This window comes from Neopsephotus bourkii, unplaced genomic scaffold (assembly GCF_033783945.1).
Source record: "Neopsephotus bourkii isolate Nb327-2 ecotype Australia unplaced genomic scaffold, CSIRO-AGI_Nbou_v1 NB_168, whole genome shotgun sequence".
Taxonomy (NCBI): Eukaryota; Metazoa; Chordata; class Aves; order Psittaciformes; family Psittacidae; genus Neopsephotus; species Neopsephotus bourkii.
The window spans coordinates 9,530,922-9,554,820 of record NW_026900684.1 but is presented as its reverse complement, the minus strand read 5'-3'; the positions used below and the strand labels follow the sequence as shown (position 1 = coordinate 9,554,820).

Below are 23,899 nucleotides of genomic sequence, written 5' to 3'. Positions count from 1 at the left end.
ATCTCTCCTAAGCTTTTTACATACATATTCATTTCTGTAACTAATCCTAGCTATCTGGTTATGATTTAATTACACACATCGTATGGTAAGTCTTAACTTTTAACATCTGATAAATAATATTAGAAGCTCACATAAAATTTTATCTTACTAAAATCACTATTATAGGTAGATTATAAAAGTTTGCGTATTATTTCTCTTTAAGGCAAAATGAAACCATAATGTGCCTATGGGAGACACAGGAAATCCTTTAAGTCTGTTCTTTGTCCATTTTAATAGTGCTTTTGAGATTAGAGTGGTAGATTTTACAATGGCAGAGAACAAGTCATCAGCCTTAATGTTTATTAGTTTTGATACTTACATGAAATATGTGAAAAGAGAAAAAAAATCCCAATCCAACAGAATACAACTAAATCTAGCTTTTCTAAATACTTAATGCTGTTATTTTGACATTTTAACATGCTCAAGTAAGTATATCTCAATTTTGCTTAAGTACTTAATTTAATAGTTGTTTTCTAAAATCCAAACTATAAAAATATCAGATTGCACAATGACAGCCTTACAGAGAGATCAAAACTATTACCACTTCAAAAAAGAGCAATTCCTGTTGATAAATTTGTTTATGTAAAGAACATCAATAAACTGATGTATACTGATGAGGAAATAGTAACATTTATTTGCCCAGCTAGACAGTTTATTTTCCTGAATCTGTATTTTGAAACTGTTTGCAATTTTTCTTTTTCCAGTGTGGGGGGTGTGAGGGAAAGGTTTAAGAGAACAAACTGATTTATGTTTTTTCCCAGAATGCAAATTTCTTTCCCATTTCAAAATTGACAAACACATCTCTGACGTACAGTTTGCGCTTTTGTATGTTGAAGCAGCTTTGATTTATTTAAAAAAGCCAAAGCTGAATAAATGTGCTGTTTAGAGTATGGAAAGTATTTAAGACAGAAAAAGGTTTGAGAAAACGAAGAGTACGAGACCGAGACACTGTCTATAACTAAATCATGTGACTATGTAATATATGCTGTATTCCTTGAATAAATTCAATGAGAACCTCAGAATTTAATGCAGGCAAAAATGATCTGTAATATGTGACACTGTACATGGACACAGGTACACTCACTTCCCCTACATGAACAAAGAACTGTTTGTTGTCCTTCTGTCACATCTGGATACACTAAAGTTAGCAATATTTCAGAAACAGTCGTTCAGTGTACAAATTTGGTGTCTTTTAGGACCAGAATTAACTAGTATTTGCAGGGGGATGGGCTGCAGGCTCATTTGTTCCTTCAGTGCTGTGTACAACCAGCATGAAGGCAGCACCCCATGGCCACAGCTCAAAGGACAAGCAGTGGTTGAACCACAGTAACTCAGGAATCACTTCACAGCTATGAGTATGATCCTGCCCATGTAATTACGCTTGGGATCCTTTATCCTAGGTCTTCGGAAGTGTTTTATTAAGTAGGTATTTCCACATCCCATAATCTAGTGACACCTGGATCAATGAAGTATCTGTTTTCTTTGAAATGTATGTGGAGGTACTAATAGTTCATTGAAGAAGACACAGCCCAAAACATGGGTTGCTAGAGGGGTTTTAGAGGATGACTAAGAGAATTCAAACCTTATCTTTCTCACTTTATGGGAGTATTGTTACACTTGCTTTTTTTTTTTTTTTTTTTTAAGACAAAAAATGGCCTAACATCATGCAAAGTCTACATTCTTAACATGAAAAAAACAACTTCTCTGCCACAAGAAAGCCTCAAATTTGAAAAGATGACAGAAGACATGTCTCTTGTCATTTTTTGTTTCTTGGTTACCCCTAAGGGAATTTACACTTGGCATGTTGTGTTTACTGTTTTCTGTTCCACTCTGAGTTAGTAACATACACCATGAGTTGGGTGTTAACCATCTAACAGTTCAAAATCCTATTGTGAAGATCAGATGCTGTTATCTGTATGTGATTAGGGATTTGTTTTGTTTTTTTTCTCCTCCCCTGGACTTGTGTCTTATGGAAACTTTAACCGTATCATCCTGCTTCTAATTTATTTTCTTGGCTGTTACACTGGCCCTGAAGCTTTCTAAACCTTGTTAATAGATGTACTCAGATATTCCAGAAAAAAACCCCATGTTCTGTCTCTCTGGAGGCTTTGTTCTCTATCTGTTTGAGAATGGGAACTGAGGGTAAGTGGAAATTAAGAGAAATGCAAATTAGCAATTGATACTCTTGTATCAATGGAAAATCAAAAACAGTATCGCTAATTTTAACATAAACATTAGTCAGAAGAGACTCTCACTCTGCATTTGTGGTTTGAGAAGAAAACTTTTCCTGATAAGATTAGTTGTAATTTCAAAATTCACTGAATTCTTCTTGTTAAGTGTGTAACTTTTGAGGAGGGTTTTCTAGAAAGCCATATGCTCCAGTTTCTGTAAGATCACATTAAGGAGCACAGAGATATTTATCCTTTATCACTGTTATTACAGATCAAGTTAAAAGTTTTCTAGCTTGTTTTGTTTTGTTTTTGTGTTTTAACAGGACCAGATACCTGTGCCTTAAACAAAGCTCCCCACCATATCGTATAATCCTTATTTGTGCTTAACACTAATCGACCACTGTGGAATGCATTCTTGGGCTTCCTGAAATGTATGAAATGATACACGATGAAGTTATCCCAAGAGAGGGGAGGAACATTGTAAAACCTGTCTGGAAAATAGCTGTGCTGCTGCTGGCTCCTGTCTTTAGCTGTGTATACTACAAATACAAATGGCATTTTCTCTTGATTAAAGGTAAAGTAATAAAAACCCCACAACTTTTTCTGGGTGCATTTTTGCATGTGGACCAGAGCTATAACCAAAACCTATTAAACACTTGAAATCGCAGCAGTAGCTACATTGTTTCCTCCCTGTCATTTATGTAGCCCTTATGTGTGCTGACATTGTCATCGTTCTTCTGGCTTCCAAGACAAATGTAACACTCCCTAGGTGCCAAATGGAAAGCAGCAGTGTGGGCAAAGTGCGTGCCTATGAGGAGTACGACTTGCATCCAATCCTTTGCTCTGCCATAGGCTTTCTACACACACACACACACACACACACATCAGATTAATTTGTAAAACAGAACTAAGAGTATCTTCCTACCTCACCTCATGGTGTGACAGGGAAAAAGGATAAATATACTTGTTACCATGATGAATCCAGATGCTAGCGATTGCTGAATATTATGTAAACAAACATAATCAGGAACAGCTGATTTCAACTATGTAGTATGACAATTTAAGAAAAGCACTGCTCTATGAGATATCTGAACAAAACCCAGGAAAATCCTTATTCAGTTCCTCCACATGCACAGCAGTTGCACTATTAATATTCTACGCACTTCAGAAAATGTGAAACACAACCTGACCAGGACCATATTTGAAATATTTTCATAAATCCAGAACTATTTAAAACCTAGCTACATGTCAGACTTAGGAAGTATAACTCAGTATCTGAGTCCAAGTCACCTCTCCAGTCCTACACAGTCACTGCTCTGATCTTGCACAGCCAGTTTTTAACAGCTTTAGCAACGAGTCATCTGGTATATATTTGCCTAGGCATTTCCATCATTGACACTTCTAGACTGAGGGAAGCAGTTGAAAGTAGCAACATGTTAGCTGCCCCTACCACTTTCCCTGTTGAGATTTTTTCTTTCTTACTATGCTGAATAGATAATTGTAGTTGTCCTATGTCCCCAGTAACTAGCATCTGCAATATAGGTTAAGTAAACTCTCCAGGTAAACTGCATGATTTCCCTAGGCTGTCCCTGTATGACATCAGGATTCACCTAAAATAGCAGTTACAATCTTCTTTAAAACTGAGTGAATAGCAGGTTGGCAATATGCTAATTTAAGTCAGTCAGTGCAGTATTAGATATAATCGTAGATATTTTACAAGTGTTCTGCTATCTCCTAGAGTAAACTTCATTGAAGTATTCAGATCAATATTTGTCTAAATTATGTATCTGAGGTAGTCAGCACTGTAAAAAAATTCAAAAGAAAGAAGTACAACATTTAAGAGATAAAAGAAATTTTAGTTAAAATATTTTACAATAAAATAATTATGATTATAAATCTCTTTAGTTAAATATATACACATTACATGGTATTCTAAAAAGAATGAACTTATTAAAGTTTCAAGCAGATCTAATGCACAAATCCACCACTTTGTCAGTTTAGACCGTAATGTCAGTTTAACATTTGTACATGGCTGCTTCAGGCTGTGGTTTTGTGCAAAACTAAAAAAATTATGAAAAACAGATCTCCAAATCTTTCTATTCCCATGGTAAAGATAGAAAAGGTAGTTTACACACACACACACACACACACACACACTTACACACACAAACTTTGATTGCATACAGAGGTTAGAATGACCAGCACTAAAATAACCCCCATCTCTACAAAATAATTTCTTGAATTGATGTAGCTTTTGAAAATTACAAATTTTAAGTGCTAGGAAATTGTGCTTTTAGGCAGCCACATGGCCAATAAGGTAGATGTTGTCATAAAGGTGCCCTACAAAATCTTCACTGATATTCTGTGCAGCTCGCCGTGTATTTCGGATGAATTCCCTCTTTGACATTTTGTTCTTCACGTGAGGGCTTGTTAGGTCAATGGAAAGTAGAATCAAAGAGTAACACAGTACGTAAACTGCATCTAGACAAGAGAGAATAAATTAAAAGGAAACTGTGATCACTAAAAATAGTGTTCCCTGTCCACATACCTTATAGTCTTCATCATATATATATAATATATATATTATATATAAAATTATATATATACACACACGTATACACACATATATATAACACCTAAAAAATTTATCCCAGTGAAATAAAATTTAATATAGCAATTTTCAAAGTAATAATGTCAGCACATTGCCAAATGGGCATTTACAAATCTCTTAACATTTCTGTGTTACCCAAAAGTTACTAAGGGCTTTGTGCACGTTCATTTAAAAAGGTTCTTGAAGTTTTTGCAAACTGGGGTCAACATCCTGCTAAAGCTTATCTTTAAATATGTAAGCAGTCCCACTGCTGAAAACTGTCTACCCCCCAGCAATTATAAATACTTGCTAACTTCAGTGAGGCCCAAAATTCCTTCTCATTTCTGTGAGACTATCCACAAGGCAAAATGTTAAGTGTGTAAGACTTTGCAAGAGGGAACTTCAAGGTAGGACAGAGCTTGAGCACAGAAAAAACTGAAGGAAAGGTAACGAGAAAATAAAACCCACTTATCAGCTAGTTCTAAGAAGAGCATCTATCTGTATGGGTGTTTTTTGGTCTTTTTTTATCTCGAGTGGGATGATGACTGTATGCTGAACCCTCCCAAGTCATGTCTGTCCTTTCAGAAATACTTGTTTAGGTGCTGATTTTAAAACTATCTTAAACAGTAACATCCAGAAATACAAAGACTGATCCACTGAATCAAATTTTTTTTTTGCTTACCAGGGCTAAGGCCAAGCTCTCTCATCAAATCAGGGTTACAAGCACAGAATCGGTGAGAAAACTTTGTTATGAGAGTCTCAAGGTACTCCCCACGCTCCTCAGGAGCATGAATGTGTCTGAAGAACTCTCTCAGTGCATTTGGCAAGAACTGATTTCTGAAGTTATGCAGCGTCACAAGGTCATCCAAAACATCTCGCCTGGTAGAATAAAATCCCACATAATTAGAGAAGTTTCTTTTAACTGTTTAAATATGAAAACATATGTTTAAAAAAATAAAGCTTTAGAACAGCTTATGAGCTTTGGCTTTTGCAAACAAAACTATCACTAACAGTTCAAGCTAATATAAACCTGTTTTTCAGACACAATAGTAACCAAATATTATAGAAATACACGCTAATCAGAATTCCAAGTTTCTTTATATGCATATTCAATCATAGTCTACATACAGGCTTTACCTCCTTTAAACTGACAAAGCTATTAAAAAAAGAAAGTAAAGGGAATAGATTCATGTGTGTCACACATTTTGGTGCCTAAGTAGAATCCGTTACAGGAGTATCTTGTTAAAACCAGGCTTAAGTTAGACAAAATTTGCTCACAAAACCCCTTTAAGTCTAAGTCCATCAGGGTGCAATGGTCTCAAGCATTTTCCACTGAACACAGAAACATCTAAGGGATTCAGACTAGCCTGCATGAACAGATGTGCAAAAGACATCTGAAGGAAATTTGGATGTAAATTTGAAGTGAACCAAAGGATATTCTTGTATGTTTATCCTTTCTGTTAAACATTTCAGTACTAGGAGGGGAGTTTCGACATTTAGAAACCTAGTTTTATTTTTAGTGCCTGATTTCACTCTGTTTATGAAGAGAAGATGAATGGCAGTAGGGGTTGCTAATATTAACTTGCAATCTCATCTGTTAAACGGGTTTGTATTTTTTCTATTGCCAACAAAACCTGATAATCTAAAGTTTTACAGCACATGACTGTCAGTGGTGATACCACTACAGAATGACTCCTTTTATTCCTTCAGTGGTTCAGGGTGAGGAGAATGAACAGCAGAAGAGGATTCTTGCTGGAAGCACTGCTGTCCCTCTTCTCTTCCTGTTTATGTCCAGTTATTATTTTCCTCATCTTTCAACTGCTCTTAAACATGTTGATGCTCCTGTCTCCTGACACTGCACTACCCCAACCTGAGGGTATCCTGGAGGGCAAGAGAAAGCATTGTGGACGTAGAAGAGTATGCTACAGCAGGGAGTGTTCCCTACTGCAGTTCATGCTGTCTCCAAGAGGATGCTCTATTGGTGGGTGTTAACTTCCATTCAAGAAATACCAGACACCCAAATATTAGTCAGATGATTCAACATTAGTTAAAAAGCTACCATCGCTTGCTAAAGTGCAGCAAAATATCTATAAAACCTGAATGTCATACAGCACCAAGATTACCCTGTGCAGTTTACATGCTGACTATAACTTCAAAACAATTCATGTCCAGAACTGCAAAAATGCAGAAAAAGCATGGGATGTGATATTTACTTGTTATAGGTGGTATTTTCAGGGGTTCTTACAAAATGTTACAGTTAATAAATAATTGAACTGAGTAACTGTTCAGATTTAGCAGCAGCATTACTTAGTTGCATTTACACATGTATAAAATTACAACACAAGCAAAATATTGTTGAATGGTGCAGTACGTTGAAAGTGAATAGGAAATGTCTCAAGAGAAATTCAGATTACCTTTCATCAAGGTAGATTCTCAGCTTCTTCCAATTTAGTGTTCTTGTGCAAAAGATAAACTTAGCTATTTCTTTTGGCGAATCATCTAGTATGCCCTTGGACATAAAGTAGTTGACTCCCTGAGATAAAATACAAGTATGTATAAATATGCTTAATCTTCATAATGTGTTTAGGAACAAGTATTGTGCTTGGCAGTGTATGAACTTAATCCTACTAATTAGTTAATTTGTTTTTCGGAGTGATTCTTCTTTCTCAAAATCACATTTCAACATGCACAATAAACTCTAAAATTATAAATCAAATGCAAAGAAACATTTATTGTTATGGTTGAGATTTTACATATACTCACAATAAGAAATTTAAAATTATGAACCCTATAACAAGCATGTCAGTTCTTTATTAATTTCTTTACAGTGTAGACTAGTATTTTGGTTTTCATACTTTCGTAATTGTATATACAATGATGCAGGGTCCACAACTTTTAATTTCTTAACTTTTGTAAATAAGAAAATCTTAGCCATAATGTGTTCAGTCGTTAGTACCTTATATTAAAACATTAATGTTCTCACATGTATACAATGTATCACATTCAAATAGATGCATTAAATGCATTTGTTTAAATGTGCAATAATGCAAATAAACACAAGCACGCGGATTTCAAAAGCATAGGTAAATATCAACATATATAAATATGCGTACACAGAAAAAAAGAACATTCTGCCTAACAAAAAAAAAAGTTTAAAAAGATAGAACTGTGTATACTTTATATTATGATTTCCAGAATTTTCCACACTAAGCCAAGCACATATTTCTCATGGAATACGCATGACAAATCTAATTTAAAAATATTCCAGTGATATTCTGGATTCTTTCTATTCATTGAAATATCCCAAAGCATAAAACTATTTTCCTTATGATCTCAGAAATCAACACCAGCTTAATGGATTTTTAACATGTTCACATTTTTTAACAACAAAAATCTAAACCTGAGAATAACTAACCAACTAGTTTTAATTCAATTTGGCAGGGGCTAGGAGTGTGTTTTGAGCATTTGTTACAAAGAAGTGTTACAATACTTAACTACAGTATCTCTTAACTATACCACACTGTTGAAATAATGCAAAATGTGTAGGCCTGTAAATTTCTGCATAGGATAATGTACCAAGGCCACAACCTAAATCACCTTCAAAATACTTCTAAGATATTTTTTCATAAATCTTCTGATAGTAGGCTTCACAATATTTTTGCAAGTCTGCCCTTTTAGTTTACACCTATAAAGATGTAGGGGCAACCTGTCATTCAGTGTATAAACTCATTTCCCAGTGCTCTTCAATTTTGCTTAAAAAAGGAAATAAAGGACTTGAGTGCAGGTTTGGAAAGTTGTTTTATGAAATGGATTACTAAAGCAAAGTCTCAGTTTTATCAAGCAAAAAATAAATTAGAATACATGCTTAAGATATCGGTAACACAAGTGAAAAGCCAACAAACACCTGTAATATTATCTGGTTTTAACAGTCTGTAATTTTTGCTTATATATTTGTAGAAAATAGAAGTTAGCACTTTCTTTTTCTTTTTCTTTTTTTTTTTTTTTAAAGAATGCTATAGAAAATAAATGAAAAAAAAAAAGTTTTATAAAGGCAAGACCAAAAAAAGAAAAATCCTAGGAATTTTAGGCTCAGATTTTAAAAAGAATCTCCATTTAGGACTGTAATGAAACATGTATTTCATTGCAAGCATACATTTAAGTCCAAACTACATCATATTTAACTTTGTCCATAATATGGATGGTCAACATAAGGTAAAGTGCTTTCTTGAATTAGAGCTAAATAGTAAACTAAAATGGGAGATAAAATGAACTGTCCATTAATTCCTCAAATATTTTGGCAATTTATACAAGACTAGCAGCAGAACATACATATATACCCTTTACATATATCCTCACTTAATGAGACACATTTGCTTCAGTAATAAGTATTTGCTTAAGGTAATACAAACTGAAGCCTGGAAAGGGAGTCTCAATAATATTCCTGCTACAATTATTTAACAAACACCTCAGCAACATATCCGGAAAATACCTGGCATGTCATACGAGGCAGGATAAGAATAACACCTTCTTTAAGACATACAGTGAATCGGTTTCACTGTGACAGTAAATGCCATAAGTAATTTATTTTATGCATTAGATTTCATCTCAAGGTTCAATCTTCACCTGATAGTCTAACCACATCTTTGCAAAGCACTTTTATTCCCTGTCTCTAATTCCCAATCTCTCCCCCCGCCACACCTAATGCTTAACAGTATCTTTCTCTGTGAATGCAGTCTCGTTATTCATTTTCCTCATCTCCTTCACAAATGAACAGGGCGTAAATAAAATATACTTCATCACATGCCATCATTTTTAGGCACCTTTTATTTCTTCCTCAACAACCACAAACACTTTGTAACAACAGAAACCCGATTTCTCTTTAAAGTCCTTAAAGTTTGGCTCACAGCAAATGAAATTTATATACAAGATTTACGGCATGTCATCAAATCAGCTTTTTGTAACACTGTAAACACTGCCTTGAATTCCTCTCAGAACCTTCACTTCAAATAAATCACTTCTGGTAGCCAAAATGATTGCTTGTGGCAGGTATGCTAGCTGAAAAATCTAGTTCTACACATTATTAAAATAGACTCCAAGATTACCAGTCATCTGGTGATTCTCTTAGGATACATGTGACTGAAGTCAGGTTGGCAGATCTGTGCCGCTATCTACCATGTCTGAAGAGGTCTTTTTTTAACACTTAGGAATGAGCACACACATAGTATGTTCTTCTAATTCTGATGTAATGGAAGAGTAATTAGGTGAACAGTACAACAGCCAAGATTTCCAGTAGATCTGTGTCAGCCTAACTTATATGAGGAGCCTGCTTGTCACTGTTATGTTCTTAACATTAGAGAATTAGGAAAGATGCCTTAAGGATACCTTGCCTCTTGTGGCAAGAATGTTACCTCTGAATTTCAGACAGCTCTGGATAAAACTGCCACGTATTAAAGTGTTGATTTAAATTATCACATGCAAATAACAATCATAACTATAGACTAACAGTAACCAAAAAAGCCATTTGTTGTATTTCAATGTTATTTTTACAGTTGCTCATTTTTTCCCAGTCACACAATGCTTGTTTTACCAATCTATTCTGCTACAGGATTGACACTCCTTGCTTACTTTCTACCTGTTCCCAAGAAGTTTTCCATTAATTTATATCCATACAGGATATGTAAACTCAAAAAGTTTTCTTTTTCAGAATTGGTTTCATTTCTGCATTGGTTTTAGTCTCTGCTAAGAGTACTTTCAGAGTATTTTAATACAGTAGTCAGTATTAACATTTTTGTAGTTGCCTTTGCCATCTCTGTTTAGCTATCTATACAAAACAAACCAGATATTTTAAGTTATTTGCATAGAAATTTTGGAATCAGCATTTTTCTAGCCATATACATGATTTCTCTTTTTAATATTTAAATGGAATTGTTGCAAAGTTCAAGTTGGGAAACACTGAGGCTTTTTACCCAATGCCTATATAAAAGTAGTGCAAGAAAATATGACACACACGTTTGTCTACAGCAACAAATTTCACATAAATGGTTGTACACATGCTCAATTTGTTTAGCTTAAAAAGTTTTAACATGTGACTAAGGAAATCACTAGAAAGTATATTAATATTCATAGGCAATTTATAATTCTGCAAATTACATGCTTTTACATTTTGGTATGATAACATATATCAACATAAAATGCTGATCTCTTTCTAGTCTTTACTGTATTAAAAAAAAAAAAAAAGACTATTTTGATCACCAACAAAATTAAAACATTATGAAGTAAAAGCTCAGGAAACAGGAATTCAAGTTTATATACTAGCTTAATTATTTAGATAAATTATTTAGGGCTAGTATGTATCTGGCATCGTAGGGCCTCAACTGCTAATTGGGGCTTCTAGGCAAGACTAGCATTACTAAATACTAATTAGACATGCATGGTACTACTACTCCCATTTTTCTAAGGAAATGCAATATCTTAATATGTTTCATGGTGCATTTTCTGAAACAAAAGACACAGTACTGATGTCATATTTTCCAACAGAAATTTTTGTGATTCGTAGTTCCTAAGTTACAAATCAAGTTGTTGACTAATGTGGACACCATACAGAACATCACATTACAAACAGTGTCGCTTTCACTGTATCTCTTTAAAATACAGTCTCAGTGATACACAGTTATGATGGCAGAAATAATAAGTACAATATTTCTTATGTTACATAGAATCCATAGTTAACAATTTACAAGATTAAAGTTCTCTGACTTTCATGTAGAGTTTTCAAAAGGTTTCAGCTGTCTGGTTCATTCCACCTTTCCAGATAAATCACACAAAAGAACATCTTCCCTCTATGACATACACATACTTTTAATATTCGATAAATCAGTGAATCTCAAAATTGGTTCAGTTAGTAGATCCCTATGAAATAGGGTAAGTTTTCAAAAAATTGGGCTAGAAATATACAGTAAATATTCCATCATCTGCAGACTACAATTAAAAGTCAGGTAAGGTAGCTTTATGCATGTGGCTAACAATTCCTTTACAATCAAGAAGAGCTCAGAAAACTGACCTCCCTAACAAAAACTAAGGGTAGTTGGTAACAACTAGGACCATCAGAAGAGTGGAAAGCCAGGTTTAGTATAAGCACTGTCTTACTGTACTTTATTGTTATTATGCTACATAAAGGAAATCCTAACCTCATTTAAGTCTGGATTTCAGTACAGTCCAGATTCCAATAGATCCATAAAAAACAAGTGCTATTAAACAGCATCAGTTTTAATCATTAGCATTATGTAAAACAAAACAAAAACCCAAACAAAAAAGTCTTTCCTGACCAATCTTTCCACCTTCAGTTCCAATTTTAACTACCTAACATAGCTCTATGTAATAAACTTGACAAAATATCTTGTAGGGAATTAGAAACATATACAAAACAGTGAGAAATAACTTCTGTTTGCTTACAAATTCCAAGTCATAAGCGTGTGAGGTATGAAATGAGCACTGCATGAGAAACACTTCACATACACCATACACTCTTTAGAATAAAATACAGCAGAGACCATGTAGGCAGATTGAACAACATAATGTTCGTATTCAAGTGTTAATGCTAACACTAAACCATCCCTCCTCCCCAAGAAACAAAAACCAAGCTCCAAAATCCTGGCTACAGTGGTGCTGCCAATACGAAAAAAACCAAACCAAACACTAAAAAAACCAAACAGCAGCAGCAACAACAACAACAACAACAAAAAAACCAAACAACCCAAAAAAACCAAACCCCACAAACCTAAAAGCAAAACCAACCAACAAACAAAAAAAGAGAAACCAAACATGCACTGGAGTTTTTAGCTTTTTTGTTTTCGATTACGTGTGATTAGGCACATCCTTTCAGCAGAATGTGAGCACCTGCTATGTATTATGCAAGCTCATGCACACAATCAGTACATTAAATTACAGCAGATACCACAACACCATGCACACAACAATGGCTAACCAGAGAATCCTACCACAAAGTGTGTAGATGCTCTTCCCTACCCCGTGAGCCACCGCTAGCTCTGGAGCTGTTGCTGTGGAGCCTGGTTACCCATTTTCATGACATGGGAGGTGTCCTTTGGAGAATCTTGCTCCTGTGGCTGTAAGTATTCCTATTTTTATAGTAATTTGACCAGGTCTGTTATCAAATGTAAAGCAGAGTTTGGCAGGAAATTCGGAGATGCAATTTGTAATAGTGGAATGTCATGTCATATCATATATTCCAGTCACAGTGTCCTTACAATCATAATGCTGCCAATACCACAGTTGTGAACAATACAAGCAATAGTATTTGTGAATTCTCCTGAAACTCAGGCCCTGAATGATTCCTACCAGGCTATGGTGCTCCACAGGGAGAGAGGAACAGAAGCCCTTAGGAGGTATCCTGAGGTTCTTGTTTCTCATTAGGCTTGAAGCAGGCCATTTGTACTACTATTGTACAATATACCATAATGAAGCCAGAAAAAGTAAGTGTAGGATAATAAATTTAATAACTAATTTAGGTATACTACAAGGTAGCTCTAATTTGCAGATCTTGTAAAATAATGATTTTTTTATCCAGTGCCTTTTGTGAAGACTCCAAATGCTTTAAACCTGACAAGATTACTTTAAATTAGATTGGAATACAACAGCATATTATAAATGAAGGTATAAGCATAAAAAAGCCCCAAAACATTAAAGCAAATTGAAAGATAAAGAGAAATTTGAGTAGACAAAGCTGATACCAAACTAAAACTTGATATATTCTTAAAAACATTTAAGTTACCTAAATATTGTGTTTCATTTAGAAAATTTTACATTTACTAGTAAATTCACTAAAAGTCTGCTGAAAATCAATGCTAGTCACTCAAGTGGCACTTTGTATCACAGTTCAAGGCAGAGCTCTAACAGAGAAATTACAAAATATTGTATTTTGTGACTGATAAGAGGAGTGATTTTCAAGCAGAATATGAGATAAAGCAAGAATTTAAACAACATGACATTATTGTAATGATGCAACTGGTTTATTTATTTCACCCTGCAGTTACATGTTTGTGTTTTCTGTATATCAGCAGAGTGAACTATTTGCTCCTAGAAGTGTACCTTTTCATGTCTCTTAATCCTCTTCCTACTTTGGATTTATTCAATTACCACTTCCTTCTGTATGTGCAAATACATTCAGGAAGTTAACACTACTTTTTGTTCTGTACTCTGTACCACCTTTTCCTAGGAAACATGAAGCAGGAGTCTGGTTTTCTACACAAAAGACTCTCTTTGTCACTTGGGCATTAATTGCAGATCTCCCAGGCAAAAGCTGTCTACTTTCAAACTCTTTTCTTCTTTGAAAGGTGACAGAGTGAAAGCAGAAACTGACTTTCTGAGTTAGTTTCATGAATTAATATATGGAAACCTTCTAGATTTACATGGGGTATTTTTTGAAAATAACTATGTTGTTACATACTATAAAGAAAGATTACATTTATGCATAATAAATATCCACAGATATCAAATCAAACTGATCTTTAGAATAGTTCATAGTATTATTTTCATAATATTTCAAGATTTGCTCCTTGATAGTGGAAATACTTAAATATTTCTTACAAGAAACCATAAATTTCACAGAAGTAATTTGTGTTACCTTATACCTCACCCTGCTATAACTGATGTGGGATCAAACTAACTCTGCAGGCCTATTATTATTCATTTTAAATTCACCACTGTCTCCACAGTACAGGATACCTCTCTCATTCCTAAGTCAGTATGAGGTTATGAATTTCTGGAATTCATAGGTCAGACCACTGTACAGAGCGCTTAAAAAGCAAGCCATGTTAATGATGTGCACAGGTATCATCTGCAAAAATGATCAGGATAGGGCTGTAACTTACTATTAACCACTCCTATGTTAAAAAAAAACCCAACCCCCAAAAAGCAACTATTAAAACTTAGCTTTTAATACAGCTATGGTTATAAAACAACAACCACAATTATTTAACTGTTTACTACTATCAATAACAGTTCACTTACCTCATCAGGGTTGGCATTAAAGGTGAGACTGCCCTCATCTAGCTGCATATACAATTTTCTAAAAGAAAATCCTAGAGGTGGATTCTTATTGTATATAGAACAGTGACCCCAAGTGGATTTGCACAACCTATGAAAATAGAATTAGTCTATTATAAAAATTCCTTTCTGTATTTCATGTATTTTACAGAAGCAAAATGTAATCAAGACTGCAAAGTCAAATACTCAAATTATAGGAAAAGTTAGAAATAGGTTGCTTGTTACACTTAATTGTTAATCCTTTTATATGTGTGTTGCTGAAGTTTTCTTCTCACAGGTTTTGGTGTATTTGAGTGCAATCTCAAACCATATCCCAGTAGGTGGCATCATAACGACATCCACATAGCTGAGACTTCTGTCACTTCTAGTATTTGAACAGTGGGTAACTGTGACAAGTTGCTCTGCAGCAGTATCACAGATTAAAAAATTGTGCTTCTTTTCCTGTGCTCCAGTTGTACAGTGAGTGGGACACTACATCTGCACAAAATTATGCCATTAACTTATTGCTTTCCTTGACTGTCCTTTTCCACCCACCTGGCCTCTTTCCAGTCTTGACCAGTCCTAATTCTTCAGTCTGGCCCCATCCCTTTATATCTTCCATTACTTCTCAGTTTCTTTCCCTCTCATCACACCCTGACTCCATATCTCAGTTTCATCGGTTTATGTTCATCTCAGTCTCTTTGATGACACCATCTAAAATTGCCTTGAACTTCCACTTCATGGGCAATCAGTTTGTTATCTAGATTCCTTATTGAACTGGTAGTTCTGCTTCAACGCATCTATTTTGTAAATAATTAGGCACAATGTTTAGGGCCCAGCAGGCAGCCACTGAGGACATGGAAGTGACTTTGTTTTCAGTTCAGGAACCTGGGTCCAATTTGGACTGGATTCAGAACTGCAATCACAGGGCTTGCCAAAGCCTAAAATCAAACATATCCAATGCATATGCAATGTTGAAAATTAAGATATCTATAGAGATTATTCAAATTGAAATCTTTATTAATTTGCTAAATCAGGACACATTTTCACTAACAAAGTGTATACTCTGAACTGAGTACTATTTGGGAAAATTTTACTAAAAATGATTGAGCTACCCCAGGATGAACTCTGTGGAAAATATGTATTTTTTTTTCCCTTGTATGTTAAGAATATATACTACATACAATTAAGAATCTCTACTATCTTTGGTCCAGAGAATTTATTTGTATTTAGTGTGGGTTTTTTATACCAAGAACCGAGTAAAATATAATGGATACTGACATAAACTTAGGAGGTTAGCAGGATCTTCACTAGAATTCCTCTTTCCTACCAAGAAAACAGTCCCCAACAGCAGAACAATTGTGACTAAGAAGTTATAATTGCATTAACCCTATTGCTGAGCTCATAAAGCATGATAAGAAGGGAAGCTGCTTAATTTAAATGCAGATAGGCAAAGAAATAGATGAAGGAAGAGACGTAGAACACAATGAAAGGGAATTAAACAGGACCTGAACAACAACCCAGCAGTAATACTTCTTACTGCCTGTTAAGTTAAAAGGTAAGAATAAATTGTGAAAAAAAGATACAAGTTCTGCTGACCATCTACTCTAAAAATATGATTTCATGAGTCTTTCCCAGTGTTGTAAAACATCAAATATCAAAGAAAATAGTTTTAATTAAATTTTGATCTTATACTATTTGGTAGAGCATTTGTTTATTTGTTTCCTGGACATACATACTCTCTGTATGTATATAAATGTCTTTCAACTGTTAGACTGCAGAAATTCCTCCTGACACGTGTGCAGAACTGACCTTTTCTTTCCCCCTTCCATCACCATCTTCCAAAAAAACATATATACACCAGTTGCACTAAGACAAGTGTATTAGACGAGTTAGAATCCCTTTCTACCTGGATTTCCTGCTGAGTAGGTTTGTTTGCTCGAGCCAGATATTTGTTCAAAGTTCAGAGAAGTAATAATACGTACATTTGAGATGTGCTTTGAGCTAATACCAAAGTGAAGATAAGTCCTTTTTTTTGATGATATATCAAACAAGTGTGCAGTAATACACATGTATACTTGTACCAAGCACACTTATGTATGTAGTAATCTGTTACTACCTGACAGTAATCAGAAATCCAGAATAACATATTTTTAAACTATATTCATATTTCCCCTGTGTAAAATCTCATTTAATTTAGCAAACCTTTTTCTAAGGTTACTGTGACAAAAGGCACACATTGAGACAAATTTAAAATCTGGTAATTATTTATATTTATGTCCAGGTGATTTTTTAAAATTTATTTACTTATTTTGCTTACCCTTGCCAAAGAAGCTCATCATTAGCAAGATCCTGCCAGACGCATGAAGCTAGACAGAGATCAGTTGCATTCAGGTATGACAAAATGGTAAAACTAAGCTCTGGTGGCAGCATTTCCAGGTTAATGAATCCTTCTTGTTCTTTAGTTTTTCTGGTCTTCAACAGGTGGTAGATATCAATGCCTCCTTGGGTTTGTTTTCGATGGCTTGTATTGGAAACACTGTTGGTAGCTATCCTCCTACCATGCTCTCTGGTAAAATAGCCTTGTCCACTGTATCCTTGGTGTTGCAGTTGCTGGTTCCTAGCAACTCTCCAGAGTCCCTGACCCATCTGCGAGCCTGCTGGACATAAAATCCAAATTAAATGTTGCCAGCCATTTATGAATATTTGCAAGACAGACTCAGCACACATTGGAAAAATAAAACTGTAGGACTGATTCAAGTAGAAAAAAAGAGAGCTTTGTCAAAGTTATGCTGACAATATAATCTTGTCTTCAGTGGAGCAACTGAATAAATACTGAACACAAACCCATCAAAATTGATATTTTTACAAAAGCTTTTGTGCTTGAAGAGTTATAAAATTAATACTAAGCTTCTGTGAATAGTAACAAACATTATCTGTGTCCTATGCAAGTTAAGAAGCCTTAGCTTTCAGAACATTTCGAATTACTATCTTCAAACTTCCTTTAAAATGCAATAAAAATAGCTTATGTAAAGTCAGTGAAGTGCTATAAAATGTAAGAAGATATAAGAATGTCCTGAATAGTGAGAAGCACACAAAATTAGCCTGTGCCTGACATTAATACAAAGTTTAAAAACTTTAATGATAATGCATTAAGGATTCATTGTTTCTTGTAAGTTTCTTGTTTCTGAGCAACTCTCCTGGGTTCAGCTGTAGCAGCTATTTTTCTCCTTCTTAATAACTGGTGCAGTGCTGTGTTTTTGACTTTAGTCTGAGAACAACACTGATAACACAATAATGTTTTTAGTTGTTGCTAAGTCATGTTTATTCCGATCAAGGACTTTTCAGTCTCTCATGCTCTGACAGTGAGAAGGGGGCACAGGAAGCCGGGAGGAAGCAGAGGCAGGACACCTGACCCAAACTAGCCAAAGCGGTATTCCATACCACAGCATGTCATGCCCAGTATATAAACTGGGGGGAGTTACCCAGAAGGCGCAGACTGCTGCTCAGGTTTGGCTGGGTATCAGCTGGCATGTGGTGAGCAATTGCATTGTGCATCACCTGTGTTTATTGTTTTCCTTTCCCCCTTTTAGCTTTATATTCTCTCCCCTTGTTATTTCCCTTATCATTATTACTATTACTATTATTGGTGGTAGCAGTAATGGTTTTGTGTTATACCTTAGTTACTAGACTGTTCTTATCTCAACCCGTGGGATTTACATTCTTTCGATTCTCTTCCCCATCCCTCTCGGACCGGGGGAAGAAAGAGGGGCGGAGTGAGTGAGTGGCTGTGTGGTTCTGAGTTACCAGCTGGGCATAAACCACGGCAGCAACCAAAATATGTTTTCAAGGTTTCCTGCACGGTAGCATAAAAACTTCAGGATAAGACTTCTGTATTTTACTTATCACTGTGGGGTTTTTATTTTTTGTTGAACTTCGCTGCAGATGAGAATAAAGAGAACAGATCCTGAATGAGTTAGTCAGTTGTCAAGATTTCTGAATGCTGTAACTCAAATTTCAGTAACCACCTATATTTATCAAGAGGGAAAAACAGTATGATAAATCTTACTAATTCAGTATGGTAATGTTATCGTAACCCTATCACAAGTAGTATATATATGGTGATAATTTTTCAACCTTTATTATGATGACAGATCACTAAAGCAATCATACCAGTAATCTGTAGGTTCCCAATGCTGGTATTAAAAAAGAAACACTTATGGCCTGGTCTGCTAAGATCTCACATGTATTTGAAATTATGTATATTCTATTAGCATGGGAAATTAAAAACAGGGTTTTAACACTGTTTAAGGTTGGACATGAATGGAAACTGTTCTACATAAGCTGAAAGAAACAAGCCATGAATGCAATGAGTAATTATGGGAGTAAATGGAGAAATTAGACAAAGTACAGGAAAAAAAACCCCACCACAATCAAGATGGAAATCAACACAAGACAGGTTCATCTGGCTAGTGAAGCTGTTATCTACATAACCATCCATTCAGGGAAAGTTTAAGAATTCACTCCTAGATAAGACCAAAGTTGTGAAGAAACTATAGTCATATGCATTATATCCAATTTAGTAATATGCATGACTTTACATAAATTCATCATTATTATTATTCGTATTTCTTGTACAAATATTTGGCTTTTTTAATTGTACAGAGACAGATTAAACCATGATCAACTGCTATAAATTATCAGACAATTAAAAATAAGGCTTACTGAGTTGCAACCACAAGTAGAATATACCACTGGCGCAAGAATGTATGCATAAAGAAGGTATTCTCATTTTCTTGAGAACAGCATAAAATTTTTAAAAGTCCTCAGGGCTACGGTAAAGTTGCTTCATGACTGGAAGCTATGCCACAATCTGCCATGTAAAAAGTGACAAGGTAAGGATGATCAAAGTAGGTCTTGGTAATTAATGCTGGTGTTTGCAATTATGAAAGTTTCAGCTGTACACGAAACATATTTCGTCACAAGATGAAGAACTCTGCCTTTATTTTTCATGGCCTAGCTAGATTAAAATCCAAGGTAGCAACTTTTCTAAAAGAGATGCAGTTGCTCAGTGCTACCTTTTTCTGGTTTTGAACAACTACATCTCTCCAAGCAGAAGGAAGTTACTAACTTTCATCCCAAAGGAGGATCACCAACCACTGTTAAAATAAAATCAAAAGCTATTAAATGAATCAGTGGCAGGTGTGCCAGAACTGGCATTCCGGACTACAAGCATAAGCTCATCAAGTCTGCTTCAACTGTTGCTGTTATTGCCCCTGGTAGGCTGGCAGAAGATACAGTGATGAGCAGTGAAGAACCAAGCTAAACACCAACTTGTGTGGGTAGGTGGTAACACCCAAGGGCTGGAAGGAGATAGCTTTCCCAATGGGTAAAAAGATCAGACCTGGAATACAATATTTCTCAGCATGTGCAACATTTCAGACTATCAGATATAGCAACACTATCACTGTGCTAGAGGATTCAATTAAGATAAAACTCCTATTTTGCAAGTCATTGTATCTGAGCTTGCTAATTACTCAAGTACAGTACTTGGTAAGCAGTACTGTATATCTAAAGGAATCTAAACATCTTGTGAGGCTTCAACCAATTCTTGATCTTAGCCCTGTGAGTAACCTGAACATTGCCAACAAGGCATTTTACTTTCAAAGATGCAGATGTCTAATTTAGAGACTATGTTCACTCTCAGAAGATATCAGATGATCTCAAGGGCTGAATAATAATGAACGTTCAATTCAAATATGTAAACTTCGAAAGAGGTAAATGTATACATACACATGTAGGTGTAACTCCAGTATAATCTGCACACTCTCAGTGCAGCTTTTCATGTAGAAACAAAATCTGCCTGAAAATATAGCACTGACTATAAATAATAAAATAGCTAAGACCAAAATACTAGTTTCAGGGACAGAGAGAACCAAGAGCAATACTTTATAATCCTTCTTTATTATTTCAAGTCCTTAACCTTAAGACAATGGAAATCAGCAAGAAGAGATATGACTCTGCAGTATGAAACCTTACATTTCACAAAAGATGAAATGAGAGAACCTATTCTATGCAAACAATATACGTCAAGTAGAGAGAAAGGAACGTTCTGCTAAATGCATAAATCTGTCATCTGAGATAACTTTTAGTAAGATAGATTAGAGAAATTATTTTGCTAGTAATTTTTTCTACCTTTTCTCACATAATTTGATATCATTATAATAAAACCACATTTCTATGCACATTTGTTATCTCCCAACCGTTAAAAATCTTCTGAAAATAATAATTATCATAATTTAAATAAAAAAAAAAAGTAGTAACAGGAAACTCAAGGCTCTGAAGATCATTTAAGAATTATATGGTGACAAGATTAATAATCATAATACATCAGGAAGATGAGAGATGACCAGCAGCATTACCATAAACAGTCCACAGAAGGGCTGTGCCCAGTCAATTATGAAGTGAATTTATGCTACCAGGTAAGCATCTGGCAATCTTATTATAGCTTTTAAACCTCTTCAAAGTCAGATTATCTTTGTGCTCGATACACAGTACTTGTAAAGAATTTGGTCGTGGTCACAAATGACCAAAATCAAATATTCAAATATCCAAAACCAAAGTTGCTAGTGTAATACCTTTATTGCAATAATCAGCTAGAAGTTCCTGCTCCCAAAATACCTTCCATTAAGGAATACTGAGCTAACAAGATTATCAACAGTTCCTGTCAGGGCTCACAGGGTTCTTCTCCCCACACAAAAGCTAATTGCTATAATCACCAACAACATAATCGTTTCCAAATTATTTGACACTAAAAATGGCTTCCAGACAGAAACAAACCCCTATTCTGTGTCATTCAATAAACTGGCCTTCTTAAAATGCACTCACATACTTATACAGAGCATATCACTGCAGAAATAATTTTAAAGGTATCTTTAATGTAAAAAAAATTAAAAAAAATGAAATTTCCTCTTTAAAGTACCAAATGAAGAATTTTCAGAGAAGAAATAAAATGAGACACAATTTAAACCATTCCAGAACCAGCCGCTGGAAATTCACAAGCTTTTGTATGTGTGTAGCTATATATGCCAGTTTATATGCCATTTCTTAGATCACATCTTGGTTTTGTAGTAGTAGCTTTGTAGTAATCCAGGATTAATGCTTTGAGAACTCATTCATGAAACAAGATGTGTAAGCTAACTGTTATTATAAAGACTTTTAAGTAAGGTGTCTAGAATTATAGTTTTAAACTATTTTGAACATACACCTTCCATCACCATTCTCTCCACTCAAATGTACGTTTCTTAAATGTCTCAAAAATTCCAGTTATGTAACTTTATTTAACAGAGACCTTTTGACAGCTTGGCTGTAATAATTGTCACAGTAAAAATAATAAGCTTGCTTATGGATTGCTGATATTCTCTGGCTCTGTCTGTTATCTGTCAAGAGTCTGCTTTCAATTTCAATTATGTCTTCTGCATGTCGCTTTGTTAGTGCACAATAAATTCTTCTGCAGTGTTGAAGGATACTAAAAGCTAAATGAATCCTAGATTAAAACTGTATTGGTACTGGTTTCTGCTTTATGAAATAAAACCAGACACTCGATATAAACGCCATCCACCTCATAGCAACTTAGCCCTACTGCTGCCGCTTGGCTACCGCGATTATCCAAACAGGCAAATGTTTCCTCCTCCGTGTTACCGAACCTGAAGCTTCGTTCATCGCAGCTGCACTGGTTACCGAGGCCTGCGATACCTTGACGTAAGAGCCTTTCAAACCCAACTCAAGGCAACTACGCGGCTGCTCTAGGGGCACAGCAAGTCCCTCACGCTCAGGGCCGCCCCAACTGACAGAAGCGACCTAGGAATCCCCCTCGCTGAGGGCGGTGGCTGCACTCCCGCCGCGCAGAGGAACCCCGAAACCGTTCCTCTGACCGCTTCCTACAAACAGGAACCAAGACCTCTGCTGCCGCACGCCAGGACACAGCAGACGCCCAGCCACCGGGACCCGGAGAGCCTACCCCGCGGGTGCCGCCCCCCCCACGCCATTGGGCCTCCCCAGTGGCCCCGGCTTTCGATTGGATGCGCGGCCCGTCCATCCGCATTCGCCGGTCCCCCGAGGGAAAGCCGCAGGGTCCGTACCTGTCCGAGTTCGGGTCCCAACCGCCGCCGCGACGAGCCCGGCCCGAGTCCGTGCGTGAGCCTCGCCGGGCAGGAGGTGGCTGAGGAGCCCCCGGCGGCGCGAGAGGTGGTGGGAGCAGCGGAGGCCCCTCGGCAAGCAGGGAAACCACCACCACCACCCGTCTCCTTGCCTGGCAGGTTTGCCGTTTGCTGTTGTTGCTGGAAGTGACGTCACCGCGGCGGGACGCGCAGGAAGCGGAAGAGGCTATTGGGTGTTGCGGCGGTAGGTTCGATCTGCGCCCGCCACCGGTTGGCAGCAGCTGCAGTCTTGAGGAGAAGCAGCGTGGCAGCCGCTTTTCGGAGCAGGAGGCCTGGTGGAAGGTGGGGTCCAGCAGTAGGGGCGGCAATGGGCGCGGGTGAGCGTTGGGATCGCTTTCGGGGCAGGGGCTGGCTCCGGCTCCGGCTCGGAGCCCAGAGCATTCCTTCTCCTCCTCCTCCTGGACTGTGAGCCCCGGGGCGGAGTGGGGGAGGCCTGGCCTCCGAGGGTCTAGGGTTGAGCAGTGGCAGGTGGGGAGGCCGCTCCTGCGAGTTCGGCTCGGGCTGGCGCGGCTCCGGGACGGCGGCCGACCTTGCCAGCGGCTGCGACGCGATTTTATTTTTTTTTTTCGCCGGTGTTTTGATGGCACCCAGGGCAACCGGTCTGTGGCGTGCAGTTCCTTGTGCGGTTCACTCGTTTGCAAACGTGGTGTGTGTCTGGAGTGTGTCTGCGGCAGCTGGCACGGTAGCGAAGTCCACTGTTTGATGATTTTGCATCTGAGCATAAAGGTGTTCTCCTCCACCTCCCCATCCCATGTAACAGAAGAGTCACAAAATCGTATTAAACTAGGTTGGAAAGGCCCTTAAGGATCATCTGAAAATCGAAAACAAGTCTTTTTCGT

The 23,899-nt window shown here is 36.6% G+C and overlaps 1 protein-coding gene across 2 annotated transcripts; it reads right to left on the bottom strand.

Annotated features, from left to right (window-relative positions):
* Positions 1–322: 322 nt before the first annotated feature.
* Positions 323–23,105, bottom strand: FBXO8 (F-box protein 8). 2 transcript variants are annotated; one of them, XM_061372613.1, is made up of 6 exons: positions 22,983–23,105; positions 17,162–17,498; positions 14,827–14,953; positions 7,215–7,333; positions 5,483–5,679; positions 323–4,691 (listed from the first exon to the last, which is right to left on the bottom strand). In XM_061372613.1, the coding sequence occupies exons 2-6, from the start codon at positions 17,488–17,490 to the stop codon at positions 4,504–4,506; spliced, it is 960 nt and encodes a 319-aa protein (XP_061228597.1). In that variant the 5' UTR covers positions 17,491–17,498; positions 22,983–23,105; the 3' UTR covers positions 323–4,503. The 2 variants fall into 2 exon arrangements, with proteins under 2 accessions (XP_061228597.1, XP_061228606.1); XM_061372622.1 differs by having other exon boundaries at positions 17,162–17,501; positions 22,983–23,104.
* Between the last annotated feature and the right edge of the window lie 794 nt (positions 23,106–23,899).